This window comes from Etheostoma spectabile, chromosome 14 (assembly GCF_008692095.1).
Source record: "Etheostoma spectabile isolate EspeVRDwgs_2016 chromosome 14, UIUC_Espe_1.0, whole genome shotgun sequence".
Taxonomy (NCBI): domain Eukaryota; kingdom Metazoa; phylum Chordata; class Actinopteri; order Perciformes; family Percidae; genus Etheostoma; species Etheostoma spectabile.
Window position 1 is genome coordinate 20161900 of NC_045746.1, and position 24838 is coordinate 20186737.

Here is a 24838-nt window from a genome sequence, read left to right on the forward strand (position 1 = left end):
CCCAATCAGTGACAGTGACCCACAGCAGGTGTTTCACCTCTAATTGCTGACTGAAAACACCTGTTGTGACATCACTGATTGGGGTGTGGTCAGAGGTTTGAATAATCAGCAGAGCTACAGCATTTTTCTCACCTATTTATGTGTAAGACTTATAAACTAATAAAAAACATTGTTATATTACAATGCAATAAATGTATTATAATAATAATAATCTGTAATAAAAATAACTCCATGTTGAATATTGAATGTCATATTATGTTATATTTTTGAATATTCTAATTAATATAATGCTGAATAAAGATGATTTTTTTCAGTTTAACTGGCCGTACCTGAACTCCAGCGTGATGGGGCCTTCCACCTGGTTGAGATGGATGTAGTAAGTTTCTCCGTACTTCACCACTTGCTCCAAAGAGCAATCTGATCGACAACACCAGAGGAAATAAGCGGGACATTTATCAAAGAGTCTGCAACCTTGTCATCATGTGATGGAAGTCAATGTGTACACGTTATGCGTGTGTGTGTGTGTGCGTGCGTGCGGGCCTGTGTGTGTGTATGTGTATGTGTGTGTGTGAGCTGAGGGTACCTGGAAGTGCTCTGTGTGTGTGCATGCGTGCGTGCATGTGTGTGTGTATGTGTGTGTGTATGCTGAGGGTACCTGGAAGTGCTCTGTGTGTGTGTGTGTGTGTGTGTGTGTGTGTGTGTGTGTGTGTGTGTGTGTGTGTGTGTGTGTGTGTGTGTGTGTGTGTGTGTGTGTGTGTGTGTGTGTGTGTGTGTGTGTGTGTGTCTGTGTGTGTGGGTGGGAGTGTATGTCTGAGTGAGGGTGTTTGAAAATGCTCTCCCTGTGTAAGTGTGTAAATGGAAATGTGTGTGTTAGGTGGATGAAAGGGGGGGAATGGCATATAGAATTTTTATTTTTATTTCTATCACTATTTATACTTTTTTCATTTTTTTATAACTGTTTTGTGTTCTTGCACCTTGACCACCTGAATTTAAATATTTTGGGATAATAAAGTTTACCTTGACTCTGTTGTTGAGCAGAGTCTCAATGGGGAAATGGTTTTTATGGTTGGTGGTTTTGTTCCTTATCATCAGACCTTAACAGAATATAAGCTTTTTTGACAATGACTATATACTGTACAGTAACACGTTCTTTCACATTCTTGTAGTCCTTTGTGTGTCCTGAATATTCCATTTGCTAAACATTCAGTTGCTATAGCTACGCTAAGTAGACTTCATGCCATTGATCCAGAACAGAATTAAGCTAGCTTACTAACTAGCATGTTGCGGTATTTTCAATGGCTAAGATTAGGGGCAATGTTCATCTAGTTAGTACGTTCAAAACTGATGAAGAAATAGATTTGTTATTCTTTCCACAGCTCTGTATTCTTTTATTTTCCGTATTTCTCCAGAGAAGACACCAAAGTATTTGTACAAGTTGTTTTAAAGATGCACTACTATCCAGTGTCGAATCTGAGGCTGTGAATTGTTGAGTCTCTGTAAATTATAGAGTGTGGTCTAGAGCGACTTTCTCAGTTAACCCTTGTGTTGTCTTCCCGTCTACCATGAACTTGTTGTCCTTTTGTGTCAAAATTCAAAAATGAACTTGTTTTGGGCGCTTTTCCCCAATATTTTTGACGCTTTTTTTTATTCATGGTCAATAAACCTAATTTAAGTGGCATTATACCTAGTTTTGGAGGGGGAAAAAAACCAAAATTATGAATAATTTTGACTGATAGTTAAGATCAGAGCATGTTGAGTGGCTCACAGACTGGGTCATTTTCTAAGTTTAGTCCGTATACTGTTTTGAAACTATTTTTTTGACATACAGTAAATTCTATAAAATTGATTAAAACACCTAAAATTTAATGAAAATCGTAATTAATGTTACATGTGAAGAATTGGAAACGTACATGCAAGCATCCATGTTATTTGTTGGGCCATTTGGCTTAAAAAACTCAATTCTTTCTGATACAAAAAACGGTTGAAAACGGGTCAAATTTAACGCCTGTACAAGACAAGGGTTAGGGGTCCTAGCCACTTTAAATAAAATGGACATAAATTAAACTCACAGACAACCGCTCGCCCCACCTCTGGATAAAAGTACAGCAGACATCTTACCCCTGACGAAGAGGTTGAGGTGCTTGACTGCGTTGGGGTGGTCGGTGTTCCTAATGATGTACTCCCCCTCGTCCTCCTCCTGCATGTCCTCCAGCACCAGGTGGCCCAGAGAGTTGAGATGGCCCCGCGGGGTCACCACCACGCCTGCTCGCAGCAGAACCACCTCGGCCGACCGGTTGGTCCTGGGTTTGAACACAACCTCACCGAGGTTCCCAGGCGGGACGTCGATGTGAATGTCCTCTCCAAAGAAGGCTGTCTTGTCTTCCTTTTTAACTGATGGAAATATTTTATTGGATACGACAGACAGCCTGCTCTTCCTTATTTGCTTTCTCTGCCTGGATTTAAACCTGATCTCATTATCACTATCTTTCCGCATGCATATAATCTATGTATTAATCTGTTAATTCTCAAAAAGCATTCCTAGACATGCATTGAAATCCAAACAAGCATGCCATTTTACCTTTCAAAGATGCTGAAACGACTGTGAAATACAAGATAGGAGTTTATTTTAAAATACATCTTTTTGTAAGTGTCAGCTGATTTGTAAAATTAAAACAAAGATATTAATAAGTCAGTTACTTTGTTCTTTTTAAAAAACATTTTTCTCAAAAAGTAAGCGTTTGAAATGTAAATGCAGCTAAAAGTAGACCATATTTAAATACAATCCGACGTTCTGATAAAACAGGAAAGAAAAGCAAATTAGTGGAAATAAATAGATCGCAAAATAGTTTACACAGCTTCCTTTGGTGTGGTTTTCACAGGATCTGTGCTAATCATACAGTTGAAACGAGCTTTGCAGGAAGTTTGTTTCAGCCATTGATTTATCCAAACCCACTCCCCCAAGTGACTGATTAAGTTTGTGCTTACCGGTGCAGAGCAGGGCGCTAAGCACTGCAGCGCTGATAACTTTCATCTTGAGTCGTCGGTCTGTGGAAGAAAAAAAACCCACACACAATACAGAGCAAATTAAAAAAGCATTTTATAGCATGAAGTTGGCATGATCACGACTTTCTAGAAAGAGATATCTCCGATGACAATGATTATTTTAAGTTGACTTCAGAATAAGTTAACTTACTTAAGGTAAACATGTATTGCTAACGTGGGTGTTTAATTGAAAAACACCTCAGTGAAGTTGGAATATGCCAATTTCAATCTGTGTCCAAAAAAAGGAAAAGAAGCCCCCTCCAGCCTCCTGCCCTGCACCACCTGGCTACACTTCCAACCCAGTCTCACGTACACAAACACGTTTATCTAGTTTTTTTCGTGATGGTCAACCCGTTTTTTAAACTAATGTGTTTTAATGGGAAACATTTTTTGTAATCACAGCAAAATTATCAATGAGAATAAAATTAAGAGTGACTACGGTAGAGAGTGGTACGAAAGCCCGAAAATCCGCATAGGGAGGTAGGTTGGGGTGGGGGATGGGTCAAACAACACAGGACTTTCACCCAGGAGACCATGGATTGTGTCCCTCGTGTCCAACCGACACTTTCTTCTTTTCCTAGACCCAACCATGCAGTTGTTGTCCCGCTTCCCATTAATGCTTTCTCTAAACCCAACATGTCCAGCTGTATACAACTATGCACTTGTTGGTAATATAAAAACGTGCTGACATCACGAAAACAACGAGATAAACGTGTTTGTGTTAAAATAAATTACCATTTCACGAACATGAGACTGTGTTGACACTTTATAGCATTTCACAAATGAACTACCTACAAATGAAATGCCTAAGGGAGAGCACTGTGAAAAGGCAATGACAAAAACAATCTATAGTGCTGTTTTAAAGTGAAATAAAACTATTAAGCCAAGTTTTATAAAGTCTCTTCAAAGCAAAGAGAGCCGAGACAGAAAGCAGGAAGAGGAGCAGTAACGAGAGGAAAGCAGAAAACAGAAACAGTGATGGAAGAGACTGTGCACTATAGAGTGCAAGAGAGAGTCGGAGCAGAAGCGTAGCATAACATTCTGGGCCCTGTAGAGAGGCATGCAGTCTCTACGGGCCCCTCTCCACATTGACCGCTGTTCATTCTGGCTTTCTTTTTTATTCGTTTAGGTCCTCCACATCCAGTCCGACACCCCCGAGTAGGAGAGCATGCAGGGGTGGAAGTAGCTCCGTTCGTCGGGATTTGGCTTGGGACCCAGAGGGTGGGGACCGTGTTATGGAGTGTGGACTGATACCTGGAGTGGTGCAAGGCACTGAAGCCCCAACTGCTTGGAGCGCAGACTACAGCAGTCCGGTATCTCTCCAATGTATGTGCACGTGTGTGTTTGTAATGACAGAGTGAAAACATTTAAATTCCCCATGAAGGATTAATAGAGTACTTCTTCTTAAGATTCTGTGGTAATCCCATTGGGACGATGAGATGGACAGCGACCAGCTGACCTGAGGAGACTCTGACCTTTCACGTCTACCGCACTGGATTAGATTAAGCAGCAGTAGCACAGAGTTATTAAGGTGGGATAATTAGATGGATAGATAGTGGGAGAGACAGAAAGAAACAGCTGGAAAGAGACCATTTGAATGGGAAACTGTATTACTAACAACACTAGGATTCTTCCCAAACGTGGTTAATGTAAATGTGCTGTTATTATATAGCACTTTTCTAGTCTTAACGACTACTCAAAGCGCTTTTACATCGTACAGGAACCATTCACCATTCACACATTTAGACACAGTGGCTGAGGCTCATCAGATAAACACACACACATTTACACTGCAGCATCAGTGGCAACTCGGGGTTCATTGTCTTGCCCAACTGAGCCACAGCCACCCACAACTAGTCAACTAGTTCTGAAATTGTGAAATTACAGAGCAGAAACTATGGATTATGGACAATGGATGCATTTTCCAATACAACAATAAGACCCCAACAAAATGACTATTTGCCACAAGAATGAAATTCCTATTTTCTCTATTGTATCTTTTGCAAGTAGACAATTTTATCTGTCACAAAACATATGTACGTACATATAAAGCATATGTATATATATAATACAATACTCACATGTAGTCTACTGTATTTAACAAAGGTACAATCTTCAAAGCATGCTTTTGGCCCATCATGTTTCCATTGTGTTGGCTTGTTTAGGGTCCCGTTGAGAAATAATAAAAAATGAACATTACTCAAGCAACAAAACTACTTGGTTTGGTTTGGTAAAAGACACAATTTATATATATATATATATATATATACATAAATGCCTGCTGTTTTTACTAAAATTTGTTCACTTCTATCTTAATATGTACAGATTTCATCCTGGAAAAACGATATGATATGAGTTATTTTCCTGATTGTATCAATTGCAGCATTATGAAATAGAGTGAATCACTGCATCTTTAGACTCTGAAAGAGAGAACAATATCAAAATGCCATTGAATTTCTGCCAGCTTCATCAGACGGGGGATTAGAGTGCTATTTAAAGAAGAAAGCCCATCTACTCCCACTTCTATCAGACACAAAGTGTCTTTCCAAACGACGCCTAGCATTAAAGTTGGCAGAAAAGCTGCTCTAGAGACTTCCAGTCCCTTAGCAGAATACAGTAATCACAGCATATTTTCTAATCGGTGCCCTGGGAAGCTGGTTTGAGTCCTCTCCTACAGAGCCATTAGTTTATTGCATGTGTGAGCGTTCGTGCCAAAGTGCTAGGAAGAAATAAATCACTGGTTGGATTCACTGATGGAGAGAACTATACATCTGATGAGAAAATGAGAGGTTTCTGCCGATTATAATACTGCACACGTGCACTTATATTCAAAAAAACTAGATTTTGTGAAAAATCTATTAAGTGAAGTGCAGTGAGATTAGCGGTTATGTATTTAAAGAATCCAACTGAAAGCCATGAAATGGCCTATTAAACTTTCATCCATTGTAACCCAAGAAGAAAAATGCACGGTCCCTATGGGGGGCACTATGATTAAAAAACAACACATATTGAGACATGATTTGATTATTTGAATATGATCAAAAGTGGAGGGATGATGATTAGTTGTTTTTGTATTTATAAACCTTACACAGGCTGTAATTAAAGGAGACCATCCTGAATCACTAATGCCGCACCACTGGGTGTCCAAACTTAAAAGCGTCAGCTAGGAAGGCCGAGATAATAGATAAGGATGTAGACATTGTCGTTTGTCTGAGGGCGTGATGTCCATTTTTGAAGTCTGATTCTAAACGGGGTCACTGCTCTCCTGTCACCTGTTATAACCAGTTAGATCAATCGTACTGTAGGAGTCCCAGCGCTGCCTGTGCCTGAGCTGTGTGTGACACATCCAGCAGCCTCCCAGCAGTGAGAGGCACGGAGGTTACATCTTTCAGGCTGATCGCATCAGCCTGACAACCTTCCTTCCTGTCGGACTTTAAAGAGCCTTTTTTGCCCTCATTTCTCCTCTCCTACACAAACCAGGAAGGCAGCAGCATCATGCCTCCATCCTCCTCTTGTTACAGTGTTGTATCCCTTATCTTTCTGCTTCTCTGTGTCTCTCTCTTCTTTGAAACATATTTTATTGAAAACAGTACCAAGTTTTGAAAATAGACATTTTGTACAGATTTCAAACAGACAAAGACACACAAAAGGACAGAGCACAACAAATCATACGAACGAAAAATGCACACAAACCACCCTGGCTTAGTTGGAATCATATGCATACACACAAAATATAACAAAAATTTGTCTGGTAAGACTTGCAAGTCTGCAAAATATTAAAGAAAAGGCTGCCATATATGAAAAAGTTGTCAGTGTTTGCTCTCATCGTGTACCTAATTTTCTCAAGTTTCGAGAAAGTGTCTTTGCTCTCCTGTCTCTCCTTTGAAACACTTCTGCCTCTTGTTCTGCCTTGTCTTCCCTTTCTTATCTTCTCCTTAAAAATCCTTCAAATTGATGTGATGGTTTCTCCTTGTTCTTTTATTATTCAAAAGCTCTCTCCACCATTTCTGCTATCGACTAATTTCATTAGCCAGAGGTTAAGAGCCTTGTGTCTAATTAAAAATGCTAAGCTGCTATGCTAGGATCTCTTATGTGTCTATTTATTCATTTTTAACATGAAAATTAGTCAAATCAACTTAGGCTATTTCTACAGAACTTAATTTAAATAGCCTATACTGAGATTAATGCACCTTAAAAGTGGGTCCCCTGCCCATTCCTCTTCTGCCACTTCACCCCCAGACCATGCATATGCTCCACCCCCACTCCCCCTCCCCAACTTTTACGCATGCAGCCCGTAAAGCCAGGAGCAGCTGCTGGTGCAGGCCAGGGTGTGTCACGACTGGCATGAATGGGGGCTGTCCCAGTACGGGGGATGTTGGAAGATGGAAGGGAGGGGGGGGGGAGGATGAGAATGAATGAATGAAGAATAAAAGAGAAGTTGGCTTTGGATTTATAACCACAGTACCACACTAAAATGCCACAGTCTGAGCATAACAAATACCTTCTTGTTTTTTACTAGGAATAAGGCATGTTGTATCCCTCTGTCTTTGTCCCATGCTTTCACAGACATCAGATGTGACGGTTTGGACACCTGCCATACCACATATATGAGCCTAAAAAATGCAGTTTTAGCGGAAGATAAAGCAAAAACCATTACATGTCGAGGTGGACGAGATATGTTACAAAACAAATGGCATCTTTTCTATCTCACCCTCTAAGATGACTTGGTTTATTAATTTGCCATAAGATTTCAGGAACTGTCCTCATTTAATACTCTCAGAAGACTCTTAGGTGACATATACTTAGTCAGCAGCTCTAACGTATGCCAGTAGCTACATTGCGTAACCATCTCCATCGGGATGGACCAGAAAAAAGCCCTCAAGTCAGACGGGTATATCCCGAAGACAAGACGTGATAATGCACCACAGCCTGGGCAACATACATGCAATCATTTCTATATCGTGCTTTAAACCCACTTGGTGATCGATTAACAGCATCAGAGTGTAAATACTGTGTTAATGTCAGTAGTCTCATACATAGCTGCAGAAAGATTTATGGAATTAACACAATTGGGAGAAGGAAGGAGGCCATTCGGTCCACATATACCTTCTTAACTAATGTCTCGTCTGAGCAATGCTTGGATTCCCGTCTGAAAACTGTGAATTGCATTATCTTTGCGGAGCAATTCAGGATTCCCCCACTCTATTAAATGTCTGGAAACCGCTAATTGTTTTATTCTTGTGTGAGTGCTGCCACTGCATGCCTTCGCTTCGTTGCTGTTGGTTACACGCCCTAAATCAGCCGTTACTGTCGTTTATGGGACCGCTCAACACAAGCACAAATAGTCAAACAGCGAAGGAAAAACTGCAGAACTTAACCCACTACCTTCCCCGTTTGAACGAAATATATATAAAAAAAAGATCAATTGCTGTAATATATAATTATAATTGGATGATGGTAATTACCTTCGTCAATCCTCGACTCCGAAAAATCACAAAACTGGGAGGGGCTCAGGAGTGGAAATCTGCTTTTTTATTTTTTATTTCGCTAATTTCGTCCACCTCATCACCCCCTACCCGACAACAACAGACTTCAATAGGGGCCAGATCGGGAGTAGCTGATGAGTTTCGGTAAATGTCGTGTGCGTGGAGAATTTGAGGTCGGCGGTCTTCGGGAATCTCCGGTAAGAATCGTCATTTCGGGCTCGGAGCCACAAGCACCCGCTCTGCAGTGTGAACTCAGGCGAGCATTACATATGTTACATATATTACACTGTGGTTTAAAGGGGGGGGGGTTCTAGACTTACACACAGACGTCATCAGTCTGTGATTATCCTGAAGTTATGTCATCATCACTTGTGAGTTGTAGTTTTTGAGAGGGACACCAAAGGTGCAGCCAAAAATAGTTATCTCCATCTCGCACGAAAAGGAGTCTTAGACATTATAAATCATTCAATTCAAGCAGTGCAATGTCTGTTCAAAATGTGTCTGTTCAGAAGGGGCCGACTGCTCGGCCTCAGGTGTTGCTGCTTTCTAGAGAACTGCTCATCTAAACAACTTCACACTCTACACTGGACTTCCTTGGGTCCTCAGCAATACACTCGCCAAGTGTGAAGTCCATCAGATAAACGGTTATCAAGACAATCAAAGGACAGACAAACAGATACTTCTTCCATTATAATTAGACTTTGCTGTAAAATGACAGAGACTCACACTCAATTAATGTTGGTGTTTAAAATGACAAATACATTCATTAATAATGAAGACAATCCAAAATTACATCCCTTAAGTTGAAAGGATGTCAGAAAAATCTTTTGCTTGCCTTCAGACCTCTTACTCCATTTGTTGACACCATGAGAAGTCTAACGACTTCTTTGGAAGTTCATACAAAAGAGAACACCCCACAAACACACCTAAAGCTGTTTATCAAGAACAACAGTACCCATGTATTTTTTTTTTTCGACAAATGCCATTTTATTTCTTGCAAATGTAACTTAGTCACAAGGATAGCACAGGAATTCAAATAGGTACAAACATACAATAAAGCACACACAGGAAATGACATCATGGTTGAGGATCACATACTAAACACAAATTACTTTGATTTGATTTGAATACATACTGTAGTGGCTCAGTGTGTGTACACATTTATCAGACTGTTAAATTGTGCACTAATAAAACTGCAAATTGGAAAGAATAAAAACACCCAGCATTTTTGATTTTTGGAATGTGTTTCAAAAAGCCTTAATAATTAAAATGTTAAAATGACTTCCTGACATCACAAGGTCCAACAACAGAAAAGAAGCTTCTAGTAAAGATCAGATAACATAAGTTAGGCTCATCAGGCCTTAGATCAAGACCTGATCTGAGCTCAGCACATCTGCAGAGTGTGATCTTTCTCATGACGTTGGCTGGCGTCTGAGAATAATCCTTCTACTGCTGCTGTTGCGATAAATCTGAAAACGAATCTTAATAAAGTTGATTTGGCTGTCAGGAGTTCATTGAAACACACCGCTGACAACTTGACCGGATTTGAAACTACGGTTACGTAATATGTTGAATTGGCTTCAGGCTCTGCAAAAAAACAACTTGACTTAATTATATCTAAGACACGGATAACGGGAAGTTGTAAGTGATAGGTGCCTTCGGTTGAGTGAGACACTTTTTCCTCTTTGCCATAAAAGTTAATGTCATGAATAAACGCTCTTTCCGTGTATGTATCAGGAATGGAGAGAGGGTCTTTTACTTGGACGTTGACTTATGAAAACCCTGATCCCTGGAATTAAGTTACTCCGCCAGCAGAAGACTGAATCACACAACACCATCTTATCCCACCCACCGTCTTCAGAAGGGTGACAAAGTCAGTCAAAATGTGTTTCTGATTAATCTACTTGAGTATGGGCCTCATCGAGGGAATTAACAGTCCCACCTACTACCAAAAAAGAAAAAATCACATTTATCTCTGAGAGAGGATCTTCAAAGCTGATCAATAATGACAATGAACACTGAGGAAAAAAACAATAAACACTGATAATGGCATGGTTTCTAATTTCTGAATCTCACTTTCAAGGTTACAGGCCTGGTTTCCTCAAAATAACTACAGTCACAGTTTTAGGGATTCTAAGACTTGACATTCTCTGACTTCACTTAAATGCTTTAATCCTGGAATAACTGCTAACTCTCTACATCACTCACTCTGTTATCAGTGAAGAAGCACATTGATTACATGTTCTGTCTGCAAAATACTGTTTCTCGTGCAAGATGTAATGTCAATAATACTGAATTTGGCAAACATTACAAGCTTGTTTGCATGAAGTGTTAATGAATGGAAGTGCAATATTGCATTTGAATCAGTCATTCATAGTCAATTTTACAATAAAAAACTTCATTGATCTTGTTCCTCATAGAAGTTTAGGTTTCTTTTTTTGAGAAAACAGTCCAAAATAAACCTACGTGATGAAGGGGAAGTGTAAGAAGTGCTTCTGTTTTGTGCATTTGTTGCAAGACAAGATCTTAGAGTAAAAAAAAAAAAAACATGGCGTCACAATAAACTGTAAACCATGGCACATTAATTTGGTCTTCTCATTTTCATCCTGTTACTCTTTCACTTCTCTGCCTACATTCATCTTTTATTATTTTGTCTTCACATAGTTTCCATCCTCCATTAACCAATTCAGACTCCCATACTTCTCCAACCTGTCCTACTTATCCGATCAGCCAAATTCCATCATTTCACATCAAAATATTGTTTATTTTTTCTGGATTTTTTTTCTTGTTTTTGGTTATTATTTTCTCCTTATTCCTCAGCTCATGCTACATCATTTTCTTGTTAATTGTTTAGGCATCCTCTTCCACTTCTTCCTCAAACTCTCCCTCCTCCTCGGCCGTGGCGTCCTGGTACTGCTGGTACTCGGAGACCAGGTCGTTCATGTTGCTCTCCGCCTCGGTGAACTCCATCTCGTCCATGCCCTCCCCGGTGTACCAGTGGAGGAAGGCCTTGCGGCGGAACATGGCGGTGAACTGCTCAGAGATGCGTTTGAACAGCTCCTGGATGGCGGTGCTGTTGCCGATGAAGGTGACGGCCATCTTGAGGCCGCGCGGCGGGATGTCGCAGACGGCCGTCTTGACGTTGTTGGGGATCCACTCCACAAAGTAGCTGCTGTTCTTGTTTTGGACGTTCAGCATCTGCTCGTCCACCTCCTTCATGGACATGCGGCCGCGGAACACGGCGGCCACCGTCAGGTAGCGTCCGTGGCGGGGGTCGCAGGCGGCCATCATGTTTTTGGCGTCAAACACCTGCTGGGTGAGCTCGGGCACCGTCAGGGCGCGGTACTGCTGGCTCCCCCTGCTGGTCAGAGGGGCAAAGCCAGGCATGAAGAAGTGGAGACGGGGGAAGGGCACCATGTTGACGGCCAGCTTCCTCAGATCAGCGTTGAGCTGGCCGGGGAAACGCAGGCAGGTGGTCACGCCGCTCATGGTGGCCGAGACCAGGTGGTTGAGGTCGCCATAGGTGGGCGTAGTGAGTTTGAGAGTGCGGAAGCAGATGTCATAAAGGGCTTCGTTGTCAATGCAGTAGGTCTCGTCTGTGTTTTCTACCAGCTGGTGGACGGACAGCGTGGCGTTGTACGGCTCAACCACTGTGTCCGAGACCTGAAGATGAGAGACGAGGAACATCAAGGTATAGATTACATATATTCTACACATATTAACTTAAGCGTGATTTATGGTTTTACGGAGGCTCCACGCAGAGCTTTCGCCGTAGCCTACGTAAGTGGCCTGAACTTTATACTTTTGCGTTGGTGTGTGCGTTGATTTCTTTAAGAGAATAGTGTGTGGGGAGTGTGTGGTACAGCGAGTGAGAGAGTGACAGCGACTAGCTTTGGAGAGAGTGCAGACTCTAGAGTCTCATAGTGAGAGAAACAAAGTGTCTCCCCTGTACTTTCTGACCCCGGTGGGAAATCTGAAGCAGGAAAAGTTAACCCTCTCCTTGATTTTAATGTGTTTTATGGAAAAGAAGAAGCCGGAAATAAGTAGGGGGAAACGCCATAGTTACAATCTTCCAGAGGTGAACGTCAGGCTACGACGTAGGGTACGACGTAGGGTACGGCGTAGGGTACGGCGTAGGGTACGGCGTAGGGTACGGCGTAGGGTCTGTGTCTCTGCGTAACTACGTACGTAGCCACGGCCTAGATTTAACGCTAACCATAAATCACGCTTTACCAATCAACTTCTTTATTTACCCCACAGAACAAGGTTACAATATGATGCGCTGGGGTGTTTTTGCAACTGAGAACCATTGTTTTACTTGTAGAGTTTTCTTGCTGTCCACATCTATTTTAGACTGTTCACTGACGGAGAATAGCGCTGCAACCTCAAAAGCCACAGGTATGATGTTAAACTGATTTACCTTTTACATTTTGATGGGCATTTGCTACTGCTGGACCAATAAACAGCGTTAAAGGTAAACAAAACTACTAACTACACACTACTAACTTATTACTTAGTGTCAAGTTGGCATATGTCTTTTGCTGTACCTTTGGAGAGGGCACCACACTGAAGGTGTTCATGATGCGGTCGGGGTACTCCTCCCTGATCTTGCTGATGAGCAGGGTGCCCATGCCGGAGCCGGTGCCTCCTCCCAGGGAGTGTGTGAGCTGGAAACCCTGCAGACACTCACAGCTTTCAGCCTCTTTTCTCACCACGTCCAGGACTGAATCCACCAGCTCGGCCCCCTCCGTGTAGTGACCTTTGGCCCAGTTGTTTCCTGCTCCACTTTGACCTGGAGCATTCAAAAAAAGAAGAAATATATTTTCTCAACAACAAAACAAAATTCACAAGAAAAACTTTAATCAGTGTTGGGTTTTTTTCATTTTTTGATGAAAAATTAATGTTGAAGAAGAATAACAATAAGCCAAAGTAAGAATGAATAGTTTTGAAGCATCCTACAAAAAAGTCAAAGTCAGTGAGTGAGCTGAAGTCCAATTTTAGTTTTTTCGGTTAATGGCAGGAGTAGGCTTGTTTGTGCCATGTGCCATGTAAAGTAGATCAAAAGGGACACCCAGCATTTATCCTCCAAATGAAGTCCAAACCCTTGTGACAGCAAGCAAAGTGTCTTTGGGCGTGCTCCATGACCTCTGACCTCCTGTGCAAAACAAGGCCGCATTAAAATATGTATTCCAGCAGCATGTGTTCTTACCAAAAACAAAGTTGTCAGGCCTGAAGATTTGTCCAAAAGGTCCAGAGCGGACCGAGTCCATGGTGCCTGGTTCCAGGTCAACAAGGATAGTCGGGGCACATACTTCCCACCTGAACAACACACACACACACACACACACAAACACACACACACACACACACACACACACACAACATGTCATTAGCTTAAGAAGGTATTAAAACTGTTATACCAAACTAGAAAAAAAGTTGAAATATACAGATGAATTTAAGAGGGTGTCATAAGAACGGTTTTAAGCCGGGTTTCTAACCCTGTGATGCTACAGTGTAGGCTGCATTGTCCACATCACGTCCACCAACCCATATTCGACAGTTGTTCCTGGCGATTATTTTTCACCTCATCAAATTATTTACAGGCAAGAATGCTGTGAATGTCTCACTCAATTGCTGTTAGAAATGATGACAGTGTATGCAAAAGTTTAGTAGAGTCAAAATCTCAGGTTCTCACTGTGCACAGTATAACAGCTGGTGTATGGATGTACAACCGCATGTGGCCACTGAGTGGAGAAAAATAAAAAGCAGGCGTCCAATTAAAACTCTCCTAAAAGTTTGTGTTGGTAAAATTAACTATATTACAGCCAAATTAAGCAACCATAGGGCATTTTCGGGTCATTCAATAAGCTACACTAGCTACTTCTATGAACTATTATTGAGGCTCATCCAATTCCTTTTTTGAGTATATTATCTTACAATATTATCTCTCAGGTGTCAGCTTCAGTTTTTCTTATGTTCCTATACTGCTGATTAAACCTGCAGTATTTAGGCTTCTCAAACTTCAGACTGTCATGTTATATAGTTACAAACATTAAGGGCATTGGACATGTAAAATGTATAACTTTTTTATTATTAATAGCACAGTGTTTGTAGCGCAGTAAATGTATGTATTACGAATATCTTAACAAAGAGAGTTTTGTCCAAAAATCTTCCTGTGTTAGTAGCTCTTTCAGGCAGTATGTCCGTCATAAAAGACTCTCATCATGTGAACAGTAGATAGCACATGTGCAAATCAGGTCTGTAAATGCTTTTTTCAATCAGCATAACATCAGTGTATCCTGGTTTTAAAGCGGTTGTTTTGTATTTGCGTGCTATTTGTAGCAGCTGCAGTGAGCCAGTTTCACCACAGGGTGGACGTCTATCCTCACTTTATCAAACACAGACCTCAGAGTATGCCAGGATCCACTTACCAGTGGCCTCGTTGTAGTACACACTGATCCTGTCCAGCTGCAGGTCGCTGTCTCCATGGTAGGTTCCTGTTGGGTCGATGCCGTGCTCATCGCTGATCACCTCCCAGAACTAAACCCACAAACACACGGGCCAATACAGCATCAGTTAAGATGCACTGTACTGTAATAATAATAATAATAATAATAATAATAATAATAATAACTATTTGACATAGTACCTTTTACAGACAGAGTCACAAAGTGCTTCACACAATACACATTTGTTAAAATACAGTAGGATCCAAAACAGACAAACAAGCAAATGCAAATACAATACAAATGAAGTTAAAAGACAAGATAAAAGACTAAAAAAAACAAATTACAAACATGAGACAAAAGCGAGTTGAAACAAGTGTGTCTTTAGCTGCTTTCTAAAAGTATTGCATAGTAACCGAGACTGTAGAACATAAGTTAATATAAATGGCGTTCCACTTCAAAGCAACGTTCACCTTTAGTTTTCAAACGAGTGTGTGGGACCACCAGTTATCCCTGATTAGAAGACCTGAGGGACCTGTTGGTCGCCTGACCATGCAATGCTTTATATGTGAGAACAAGAACTTGAACAATTGGATCCTGAACTTGATCGGAAGCCAATGTAACAGGAGTGATGTGCAACATCCTGCTGGACCTCGTCAACAGAGTTAGCAGAGTTCTGGACCAGTTGTGGACAGTCCTGGGAAGACTTGCTCAGACAGGTGAAAACAGAGTTGCTGTAATCAATCCGGGATGATATAAAACCATGAAGGATTATCTCAAGTTTACGTTGCGAAACCACAGTTCTTCTGTGACTCAGTTGAAAGAAACGTGTGCGGGTTAGTGACTTAATATGTTGGTCGAGAAACATATTATGATCAAATATGACACCAAGATTATATTTGGACTGTACAGCTGAAGAAAGGGACCCCAAAAGCTAAACAACCTTGGAGGCTGTTGTATCCGCTGCAACAATAAGGTCTTCGGTCTTATCTTCATTAAGCTGCATCCAGTCCTTAATGGAAGACAAATATGTGAGCAGTACTGACACTTTGTTAGTCTCTTCCGGATTAAAAGAAACATACAGCTGGATGTCATCAGCACAGAAATGATAACAGATATCTCCAAATTGCCTAATTATTTGGCCTACGGGAAGCATACACAAGGTAAATAGAATCGGCCCTAACACAGAGCCCTGAGGCACCCCACGAGAAAGGGCAGCCGTTTCAGAGAACCAGGGACCAAGAGGCACAGAAAAACTTCTATCTGAAAGATAAGAGGAGAACCAGAGTGGTATTGCTCTTAACAAAATGTGTGTTGAATTACACGTTAATTTATAAGAAACTCAAACTTTGTGTGACCTACACCTAATCCATCTTCAAGGGTTTGACACTTAGAAACAATCAATCCGTCACTGGGCTTGGAACCGAAAACATCCATTTGCAGCTGTAATTATGATAAAATGTTGTGTGGAGTTATTCAGTCACAGTTCTGTGTACTGATAAAAGCCATAAGTGCAAGTGAATTAACTGAGGGGGAAGAAGAGAGGACTCTGTAGGATTCTGTCCTGTGTGCTTCCCAAGGACATGCTGTCATCTGATTGCCTTTTGCAATCACAAGATCCTCTAAAAACAGCAACATGTTCTGTAAAACCACTGTTTCTTTCTTTGAATCTAGTTAAAAAAGGTTTTTTGCAGTCTGCAGTTACCTTGCTCTAAACCGCAATCAGTGTTCTCCGATCGTCATGCTGCTTAAAAGCTGCGTTTCATGGATATAACCTTATTGTCTCATGTATAATTGTTACTTCTGACCCAAAAGATTTTTGAAAGAGACTGTGTTCTTTGATCCAGATCACAAGACACCTGAAAACAGCTCAGAAACAACTGTTTGCATTTGATGTGTATATCGTCGGTTAGATTTCCAAATTACCCATATAAACATGTGAAATATCTGTATTTAAATGGAACAGCCCTAATCACAAAGGAGAAAAAGAGAGTTTCAGAGGTTTGAGACCAAAACAAGAGATATTAAGTCAAAACAGCAGCAAAGAAGATGGCTACAACTGACAATTATTTGCATTATGGATTCATTTCTTAACACGCGTTTTAGAAAATAAGGAAAACGTCTCTTTACTTGTAAGTCCACTGAACAGTCAAACAAACATATATATTCAGTCTACCAACTATTCATCTTAGAAGATGGAAACAGCAAATATTTGGCATTTTTGCCTATAACGGACTAAATTAATTGCTGATCAATTTTCTGTTGAACGGCTTGAGTTGTTTTTTAGCGTACAAAAAGCAAAAATCTTGAAATGTAGTGTTTATGGAACATAAAAAATGGCTTGACATTTTGTAGCCTAAAACACATACATCTAAAAAGGAACTGATCATTACACGTCAGGTAAGTTCACACCTGTTATATCATTTACCAAGGAAGCAAAGTTCAGCGGGTTCTCACAGCTTCAGTGAGAGGCGGGAGAGGTCAGGGAGAGCAGAGCTTTATGAGAGGATTCAGGATTCAGTCGGCCTCGTTTAGTTACATCAACGCCAAACTCAGTTAAGATACAAGATGACTGTCGCAGCAGCTCAGTCAACTGACCCTAATCTGTGTGTGTGTGTGTTTAAGAGGAAAAGGGGGAGATAAGCGGAGGGAGGTTGGCACGTCTGTGTGTTGGTGTGTGTTGGTGTGTGTGTGTGTGTGTGTGTGTGTGTGTGTGTGTGTGTGTGAAAGAGAGTTTGGTAAACAATAAGTTCATAAGTTTATTTAAGAAGTTTTGAAAGAAGAAACAACGTCTTAAAGCCTCTAAACACACAAGCGTTTACAGTCATTCTGGCTGATTAGACTCTGCTCAGATTGAAGGTGGGCCAGAGCTTTGATAGGAATTTATTACATTACAGATCTTTGTTGACCAATAAAACTGATAAAGGTGTCTTTTGTCCCGCATCAACAGGTGCAACAGAGCTAACTAGGCTAGGAGACCCAGGAAGATGATCAATCACAGTCTATTCCCACGCACATGGGCGAGGTTAAAAGCTATAACAATACGGAACAATGATCATTTAGAAGACTAATCTCTTACATGTACACAACCTGGCTAAATATGCATTGTGATGTACACTGGATTAAATAAATAATAACACACACAAAACACTGTATCACATGTGTTACGGTCTGAGGGCTCAAAAGGAGGAACCAAAAGCAAGAGAACAAGCGAAAAAGCGAGCTTTAATAGCCTACACCTTAAAACAAAAAACTAAAAAATAAGAACACTAGAAACACTTTGCACTAGGAGAGCCACTGAGAGCCAGGAAGAAACATGGACACAATCAGACACCGACACAAAGGAACACCGACTAATACACAAAAAGAACAGAGAGGGTGAAAACGAGAGACAGGGGACCTCAGGGCTGATGAACAGGTGAATCAGATCAGGGCGGGGAAGAAAATCTCCAAAGGTGGGAAAACCCACAAGGCAGGACACATGAGAACCTACAAATTAAACAGGAAACTAAACAAACCCATGAACTTGACAATATGTAACAAATAATGAAAAGAAAAAGGATGAGAGTCAACACACTGTAATGAAAAGCTGTCAACGTTATCCAGCTGCAACATCACAGACATGAGCAGATTTTGGTTGGAGCTAGATCTGGGTAAGTGGGTGAATTCAAGCCGAGTTAATCCATTGTGAAATGGGGATGACCTCAGCCTCCCTAAATCCTCTGTAAATACACGTCTTTCCTGGTCAAAGCCATTGGGCCGTTGAGTTTGAGTCACCCCATATGGGGCTGCCACGCCTCCTGTTGCCCCGCCAAGGATCTCTATCAACATCATATTCGAGACGCCAAAACAAGCAAAGATTTTGACATTTTTTGATGATTGATTTTTGTTGAAAACAACAATCAATCATCAAATTAGTTGCCAAATGAATTGTCTTTTGATTGACTATTTGTCTACTTGTTGCAGCTCTATAGTTGCCTGACTGTTGATCTCTGGGAACTGAAGTGCAGGAACACCACAGGACCATTAGGGCGCTGCAGCAAAGATTATGATAAAACAGAACTTATTTTGCAGATAATCACTTGACAAATTGAGTTCCATGTGTTTTGGGGTGTGCATGTGATGCACGAACTGAAAAAGCAGCTCTTTACATGACGTCCTCTGTGCTTTCAGAGCAGACACTGGGACACTTGTTATCCCCCCACCACCCCACCCCCCCACCCCTCCTGCTGCGTTCCTCTTCTCTGCCTCAGCAAATTCCCTTTTCTTTTTCGCCCTCTTGCTTTTTTCTCAGTGACAAAGAGTCCGGGTCACCAGGCAGCCAAGACAGCAGCTGGCCCTTTGCGTCTGTTCATGTCTGGCTGGCTTCATTAATCATGAATCAATGACTTCTGTCACTGTTCTGTCATCATATCAAAATATGGGAATAGTTTCTGAATTTATAGGCAAGATATGACTAGTTCGTACCCCAGAAATACTGCATTGCTTCAATAAGTCTGTATTCTGTATTTACATATTAGTTATGGAGGCTTTATGACATGGTGTACCTGTATTAGCCTTGTGTCATTGATTATTATTTTTAATAAACCTTTATTTAACCACGCGTCCCATTGAGATTACAAAATCTTCTTTTCAAGGGAGATTCTGGTCAAGATAGCAGCGATAACAATGATATTGTATTTCTAACTATAATACAAACAAGCCTGCTTATATTCTTGTTGCGAATCACATTTTGGAAGACCTTATTGTACTTTGTGGTACTTGTATGAGCCATCATCACATCACTGGTATGTTTTAACAGTGATTCATTGTTTTTGTCTGGTTCTTACAGAACTTTATCATCCACTGTTACAATAGGACAAGATAGCCTGGTAATACACTTTGCAGTAGCCTTATAAAATGTATCATAAAAGTACAAAATGTATAGATTTTTCTTTGGATAAAAGGTAGAATGCACTGAAAACATTAATTGCTAGTGAGGGAAGAAAAGCTTAAAGACACTAATCTATGTAATATATATTATCAGTACAGAGTCTATGATGTTCTCTTGTTCAAATAGAATTGTGGTGAACTACAACATGGACCATTTACTTTGTCCAAAACAACAACAACAATGAAAAAAAAAAAATAATAGACATGTTAAACAGTTATTCAGATTTTAGAACTAGTAAACCAGAGAAAGATGACTTCATCGAATGGTTGAGTCTACAAAAACCAGAGGATGGGGTGCAAACAATAGGGCTGCATAGTTTCTGGTCCCCTTATGTATTTATTATTATTATTATTGTTAGTAACAAAAAATTAAGCAATTTATTTTTATCTTTGTAAATAAATTCAATTATTTTTTTGAAACTGTCAAAACACACAACAAAAGAAAGGCCGCTTTGGGAAAAAGTTAAATGCTTTAGCACAACTGGAAAGAAAAACTGGAATTAACTACTAATTATTAACAAAAACAACAACAACAACAACAACAACAACAACAACAAAAAGAGTTAATTTGTTGTCACTTCTTCTTCTTACCTTTGCACCAATCTGGTTCCCGCACTGGCCGGCCTGGATGTGCACGATTTCCCTCATGATGGCTGGTGGTTGGCTGGTTGGAGAAGGTAAAGTGTTGGCGGAGACCAAGAGGCGCTGCTGACCCGCTGACTGCCACAGACAGCCAGGATGCAGGCAGTCTGCACGGCTCGGAGTCCTACGGGCGGGGCTAAAGTCTGCTCACCCTCATGATTGGCTGCTGGTGTTTAAGCCTCGGTGCTGATTGGCTAAAAGGGAAGATTTTTCTTTGTGGAAAGGGGTTTCCTTGTCTCAAAGGCAAGGACAGGAAGAGGAGAAGGAGTGCCGGGTTTTGTCATCAGTGCCCCGTTGGAGCTCCAACAACCTAAATGAAACAGTGCTGAATAGAATAGAATGGAATAGAATAGAATAGAATAGAATGGAATAGAATAGAATAGAATAGAATGGAATAGAATAGAATAGAATAGAACAGAACAGAACAGAATAGAATAGCATAGAACAGAATAGAATAGAATAGAACAGAACAGAATAGAGTAGAAGAGAATAGAAGAGAATAGAACAGAACATAACAGAACAGAATAGCATAGAACAGAATAGAATAGATAGAACAGAACAGAATAGAGTAGAAGAGAATAGAAGAGATAGACAGAACATAACAGAACAGAATAGCATAGAACAGAATAAAATAGAATAGATAGAAACAGAAAGAGTAGAATAGAATAGAACAGATAATAGAATAGAATAGAACAGAATAGAGTAGAATAGAAAAGAACATAACAGAATAGAATAGAATGAGTAGAGTAGAATAGAATAGCATAGAATAGAATAAAGACAGAACAAACAGATAGAATAGATAGAATAGAATAGATAGAATAGAATAGAATAGATAGAACAGAAATAGAATAGAATAGAACAGAAACAGAATAGTGAGTAGAACAGAATAGAACAGATAGAACAGAACAGAATAGAGTAGAAGAGAGTAGAATAGAGTAGAATAGATGGAAAAACAGAACAGAACAGAATAGAAAAGAATATAACGGAAAAAAAATAGCATAGAAACAGAATAGAACAGAATAGAAGAGCATAGAACAGAATAGAATAGAATAGAACAGAATAGAGTAGCATAGAACAGAATAGAATAGAATAGAACAGAATAGAATAGAACAGAATAGAGTAGCATAGAACAGAATAGAATAGAACAGAATAGAATAGAATAGAATAGAATATGTTCATTTGTATGTTGAGTCAATAAAAAATAACAATCTGATTTTGGCAGGTATTTGACTTGGTGTCTGGTACATACATAAACAAACACCTATTAAACATTAATATGAAATAAACAACACATATGTAAAAATAGCAGTTTACCACACACACACACACACACACACACACATATAGTATATATTGTAGCTTATATACTCTACGTTTATAGGCCACGTTTTTACACCTCATTGTTATTGCTATCTCCCACTTTTATATTTGCATTATATTTAAAAAAAAAAATTAAAGTTAAACTTCCCCTTTTTTGTATCTTATCTTATGTCTGTTTAACATACAATAAGAGGCCTACTACTTCTTCAATGTGTGCCAACAATAGGGACATTAAAGAAATAGAATAGAGTAACAGAATAGAAAATAACAGAAATGCCTTAATACAGGAACACTGTATAAGGCTATTAACAATCAGCATCATTTAAAGAATTAGTTTAAGAATCTAAGTAAATTTGGATACAAGATAGTTATGTGTTAATTTAAACTTCATTTGAAAATATAGTAAGCTACATTTATAATAAATGGTCTGTGACCTGTTCAGAGACCATTTACATTTTTATGAAATAGGATATTCTGCATTAGAGGTCAATTTACTTTTGATGAGCAGTATATTTTGATTTGTATATTGATTAAGGAGAATTTTGTGAGCATGATTTATTTTTGACAGTTAAAGGAAGGTATTTCTATATTTTGGTGTTCCTACTGTTTAGTTAAATATGGGACAATGTGTTGTCGGCAGTTCCCCACCACGCCGCTAGATGGCGCGCTCACACAGTCTGAACGATGGGCATGCTCAACAAAACCCGCTGAGCTGAGCGTCCTGCTCGAATCTAACCGGAATATCCATCAGCTGGACCAAAATACATTCGTTTTAACCCTTTTTAACCGAGACAGACCGCTATTTAATCGGTCGTTTCCACCCTACGCCATCTAAACCACATCGTTTCTACACTAACCGGTAAGTGTGTGGCTATATTCAACCTCTATGAACTATCCACATCCATTCTGGATTGTAAACACTAATGTACTATATTGATGGAGTTGATGGATAGATGAGAGTAACGTTACACACATATATTTCTACAGCCATTCTTTCTTTCGTGTCTGTAATGTCTGGGGTTTCTGTTATTCTTACATCTTTTCTTGCGGATTTAACTGCGCAATATTTGTGTAGGCTAAATAATTAGATTGTATCCTCGCTGGTCTGTTCCCTGGTTACCATCACAACGCCCCCCCTCTTTAGTCATGTGGGAGTCATAGAGTAAATATAGCAAACTATAAAATATAAATAAAAAATAAATTGTACACATTTATGGAGGCTTGTGATATTTAAGTATGTATGTGGTACAAGTAGGCTTCATGTTCATGCAATGCCTTTATTAAATGGTGTGTTTGTAAAGTTGGACATTAATTATGTGCTTATGTGTTATTCCACTACTTTCTTTGGTTTTTAGTCTGAAAGAGGATCAGCAAACATGTTCTACACCTGTGGTCCCAACGAAGCTATGGTGGTGTCAGGTAAAACGATGGCCTCCAGGTTATAGGCTACTGGCTGAGTCAACTTTTTTCAACTTAAAAAAAAAATCAATAAAAAATAATATAATATCATAACCAAAAGTGTATCATTCTTGTTTTTCATTCATTTCCATTTGTTATAATGCTGTCATTCCAAAGTGGACAAAATATACAAATTATTTAAAAGCAGCGACATGAGAACCTATTTGAAAATGTCCCAATGTTTTACCAAGGAATTACTCAATGCTACTTAACCAGTTTTTGGTTGAATACCTAATTGAATCATGCTACAAAACCAAAATTAGGAAAAAAAATGGTGCAATGTTTTGTTCATATCACACACCCTTGGCCATGTCTGAAATCTGATTGGAGGCTCTGCCCGGTCTCTCGTCTGTCCCAGGCTTCTGCCGGTCTCCTCCCCTGATGATACCCGGAGGCAGAGTGTTCGTCATCCCGTGCATCCAGCAGTTACAAAGGTGGGCCAATGTGAATGTCCTCTGATGTCTACAGATCAGAGCCCGACCGATATATGGGCAGGCCGATGTTATCAGCTGATATTAGGCATTTCCATAACTATCCGTATCTGCATTTATGATTATAATTTAAAAAATAAATAAAACGGGTGCCATTAGAGCAGTGGATAATCAATCAGTTATCATATTTTCCTTTTATATGTCTCTCCCTGCCTCCCTCCCTCCAGGATTTCCCTGAACACTCTGACTCTGAATGTGAAGAGCGACAAGGTCTACACCCGCCACGGGGTGCCCATCTCTGTCACCGGGATAGCTCAGGTCAGTGTGCAGCGCTGTGGAGGGAGCAGCAGGCTACTCCACCGGTGAGGCAGCAGCAGGAGTTTTAGCTCAGGAGGACAGGTCTACACTAATGGACACAACTGAACATGGCTTAGCTGAATAATAAAGATGTAACTACGTTATGATTCGAGTCTGGTCGGTGTGTTCCGAGCCGTCGTCAGCCGGAGGAGTCGTCGACGTTCATTTTGGCCGATTTCACTTCGGCCAGTGGGCAGTTGGACTCAATGACCAATCTGATTGGTGGAATGCTAGCCCTTGACTATCGAATCAGCGCACTAGAAAACCAGAAGGGACGATGGAAAACATACCAGATAATCTCTTACGTCTCGTTCAGGCGTGGAACGTGCGCTCAGGTCGGCTTCGCTTCGGTGTGTTCTGAGTCCCTTTTGGACCGACTCATGGAGACGGGAGCTGACTGATCAGTCCGACTTCCTTTTATGTCGACGGTTGGCCGTCGGATTGGTGTGTCAGAGCCTTTAGGAAAAGTAGTGGAGTAAAAGTAAAGGTTTCCAGAAATATAAATAACATATTACAGCTGTGTGAACATTCCAGGGCTGTAATCAAGACCACCTTTGTTGAGTCCAAGACAAGTGCAAGATCAGGACTAGTCGGGTCCAAAACAAGACCTAGTCCAAAAAGATTTGAGTCCGAGTCAAGACCAAGTCCAGGACAGAAAAAAGGTCTTATGCATGACAGTATTGAGACAATACTTTGGGGTTTCACTTTCCCTCCAATATTATTA

General features: G+C 40.3%; 2 protein-coding genes, 1 long non-coding RNA gene and 1 pseudogene across 6 annotated transcripts in view; 1 reads left to right on the forward strand and 3 right to left on the reverse strand.

Annotated features, from left to right (window-relative positions):
* Positions 1–8776, reverse strand: part of LOC116702163 (uncharacterized) — a 31340-nt gene extending 22564 nt beyond the window's left edge. Inside the window, exons 1-5 of one of the 4 annotated variants that reach the window (XM_032536303.1) lie at positions 8508–8776; positions 2986–3045; positions 2579–2599; positions 2119–2391; positions 330–417 (exon numbers count right to left, since the gene is read on the reverse strand). In XM_032536303.1, coding sequence (XP_032392194.1) covers positions 330–417; positions 2119–2391; positions 2579–2599; positions 2986–3031 — 428 coding nt within the window. In that variant the 5' untranslated portion in view covers positions 3032–3045; positions 8508–8776. Of the gene's footprint in view, positions 1–329; positions 418–2118; positions 2392–2578; positions 2600–2985; positions 3048–8507 lie in introns of all 4 variants that reach the window. The other 3 variants (XM_032536304.1, XM_032536305.1, XM_032536306.1) reach the window with 3 other exon arrangements.
* A 725-nt stretch (positions 8777–9501) lies between these two features.
* Positions 9502–20670, reverse strand: LOC116702164 (tubulin beta chain-like; annotated as a pseudogene).
* A 1878-nt stretch (positions 20671–22548) lies between these two features.
* flot1a (flotillin 1a) overlaps positions 22549–24838 on the forward strand; it is a 10354-nt gene continuing 8064 nt past the window's right edge. Inside the window, exons 1-4 of the mRNA XM_032536315.1 lie at positions 22549–22727; positions 23224–23287; positions 23685–23760; positions 23985–24075. Coding sequence (XP_032392206.1) covers positions 23245–23287; positions 23685–23760; positions 23985–24075 — 210 coding nt within the window. The 5' untranslated portion in view covers positions 22549–22727; positions 23224–23244. The remainder of the gene's footprint in view (positions 22728–23223; positions 23288–23684; positions 23761–23984; positions 24076–24838) is intronic.
* Positions 24225–24838, reverse strand: part of LOC116702170 (uncharacterized) — a 20272-nt gene continuing 19658 nt past the window's right edge. The window contains exon 3 of the long non-coding RNA XR_004335090.1: positions 24225–24294. This is a non-coding gene — a long non-coding RNA (uncharacterized LOC116702170). The remainder of the gene's footprint in view (positions 24295–24838) is intronic.